Source organism: Frankliniella occidentalis, unplaced genomic scaffold (assembly GCF_000697945.3).
Source record: "Frankliniella occidentalis isolate FOCC.00 unplaced genomic scaffold, Focc_3.1 Scaffold214, whole genome shotgun sequence".
Lineage (NCBI taxonomy): Eukaryota > Metazoa > Arthropoda > Insecta > Thysanoptera > Thripidae > Frankliniella > Frankliniella occidentalis.
The window spans coordinates 308,600-310,799 of record NW_026267340.1 but is presented as its reverse complement, the minus strand read 5'-3'; the positions used below and the strand labels follow the sequence as shown (position 1 = coordinate 310,799).

General features: G+C 42.5%; 1 protein-coding gene across 1 annotated transcript in view; it reads left to right on the top strand.

Moving 5' to 3' along the window:
• Positions 1–2,200, top strand: part of LOC113216527 (myrosinase 1-like) — a 42,565-nt gene that overhangs the window by 29,278 nt on the left and 11,087 nt on the right. The window contains exons 6-8 of the mRNA XM_052272620.1: positions 626–803; positions 1,532–1,768; positions 1,964–2,121. Of these exons, the coding sequence (XP_052128580.1) occupies positions 626–803; positions 1,532–1,768; positions 1,964–2,121 (573 nt within the window). The remainder of the gene's footprint in view (positions 1–625; positions 804–1,531; positions 1,769–1,963; positions 2,122–2,200) is intronic.

The following is a 2,200-nucleotide window of genomic DNA, read 5'->3' as shown; positions in this document are numbered from 1 at the left end:
GGTTCAAAATTTTCTTCTAAGCAGAAGAGTGGGCTTATTTTATGGTGGGACATCATTAATAAAACGTGTACACTTCCAGGCAAAAAAGAAAAAAGAACACCAAAAAAACATTTATTTGTTGTTCGAACACGTTCGGAGTCATTCAGAGTATGCCTGGAAGTATATTTAACTTGTTCTAGGGCTAGTCTTATGTATCTTATCATAGCTGTGTTATTTGATTCATAAGCTAACATCAATAACTTAGAAGGGATTTGGCATAACTTCCATATGTATTCTACAAACTGCGGCACACACAGCCAAAGATGTTCAGCGTATGAAAAGAATACTTCGTTTGTTGAGTTTTGATTACGAAGTAGACAGAAAAGGTACCTGGCAAAAAGATGGTCCAAAGCGAGCCATCACTCAAACGGGCCGAAGGCCCGTTTTCGGATAGAAGATGTATTACACCATGAAAATTCAGAAGGGACGGGCCTTCTTGCCGGTGGAGCGAAGCGGAGCTGGCTACTTGGTTTGGCGGAAGAGCGGGCCCAGCTTGTTTCATAATTATTAGTGTATATACACTATTACCCTAGCAGAAGTTGTTTTGGAATTTTTGGATTAATACTTTTTAAATTGCATTTTGCAGGTGAAGTATTGGACAACACTGAACGAACCAAACATGTACTGTTCATATTTCCGTATTATAACGGCCGAAAACGGACAAGTAGATTACAGCAAGTTTTACCAGTGTATACACAACATCATTTTAGCTCACATGAAGTCTTACAAACTCTATGAGAAAAAATACCGACCAACACAAAATGGTATGTATGTTTGGAATGAGCAACTCAGAACGAAAGGCACTCGTAACGTGCAACACTCAAACTCAAAAATATACAGCGTTGCAACTGTCATAGACAACTAATTTTCATCGCCCCTCCGCCTCCCCCCTAAAACCGCACCCGAGTTTTTATTTGGTCTTTGTACTTACCAGGAGGCTTCGTGGGGTTCCTTTCTTGGAATTCGGGTCTTCCTGTTTTGTTTTTTTTCATTGATTTCTTTAACTCTTGACAGAGGTTTCACGCAGTTTCTTTTCCACATCTTCCTCTGACTACCCATGAGAGCGCCGCGCCGACTGTTTAATTACCCATTTTTTCTGGTCTGTTGTTAACTCCTTTCTTTTTCTACAATATTCGTGGTCCTCTCACGAATTTTGGCTTTCCTTGATTGATTTTGGTCCGCCAGCAACTTCTATTTCCTATTAATCTTTTCACCGAAAAAATCCGCTGTCCTCGTATTTTACGGGGGTCTTCCTAGTTCTTCTCGGTTTCTAGACGTCCAGAGTACGCGATCTCAAACCTAGTTTTTGGACCCTTTTGTTTCATCGATTTCTAAAGGTTAAAGTCAATCTAATATCCTTTGGTTTCTAGTTCCCTAATATTGCCTCGATTGCCCCTTCTAAATCAAAATGGTCCAAGAGGGAATGTAATACGTATAACAGTGTGTGTATGGATAGGCATTATAAATGTCAAAATGTTTCGCTTTTTCACAGGAATGGTTGGCATATCTACGCTGATGTTGCCACCCACACCTGAGACCAAGACCCAAGAGGACCAAGTAGCGGCCGAAGTATTTAATCAAGTTTACGTCGGCACACTCATCCATCCCATTGTTTTCGGGGACTACCCGCCTGTGGTGCGCTATCTCATCGACAAACGCGACGCAGATGATGGTCTCGGCCGACAACGCCTCCCAGCTTTTACACCCGAGGAAAAGCTGATACTCGCAGGTCAGTGGGCTTCTTGGTTCGTTACCATATCACAGTTATTGGACGGTTAAGCGCACACTTTCGTTCGACGCAGCAAGAGCGGGCGGGCGTAGCTTGCTCAAATAGGCTTTCGTAAGCCCATATTTTATCTCCACCTTACGGACGGAGGAGGCCTGCTTTACGTGTAACCCATGAATAATGCCCGTTTGTTTCCAGAGGGTGTCACTGATTTCATAGCTCTGAATGTCTACGGTGGTTGTACAGCTAGCTACAACCGCAACAAAACTGCTGTTTCGGCAGCAGGAATTTTGCCGGGTCCTTCCGTTGAAGATATACCGTTTGCGAACATTAACTGTTCCGCTGACTTTAGCAAGGTAACACACGTCTTTTATGCCAAATGATGTTGAAAGACGCTCACAATCATGTTAACTGCATAATGAACCCATGTTTTAT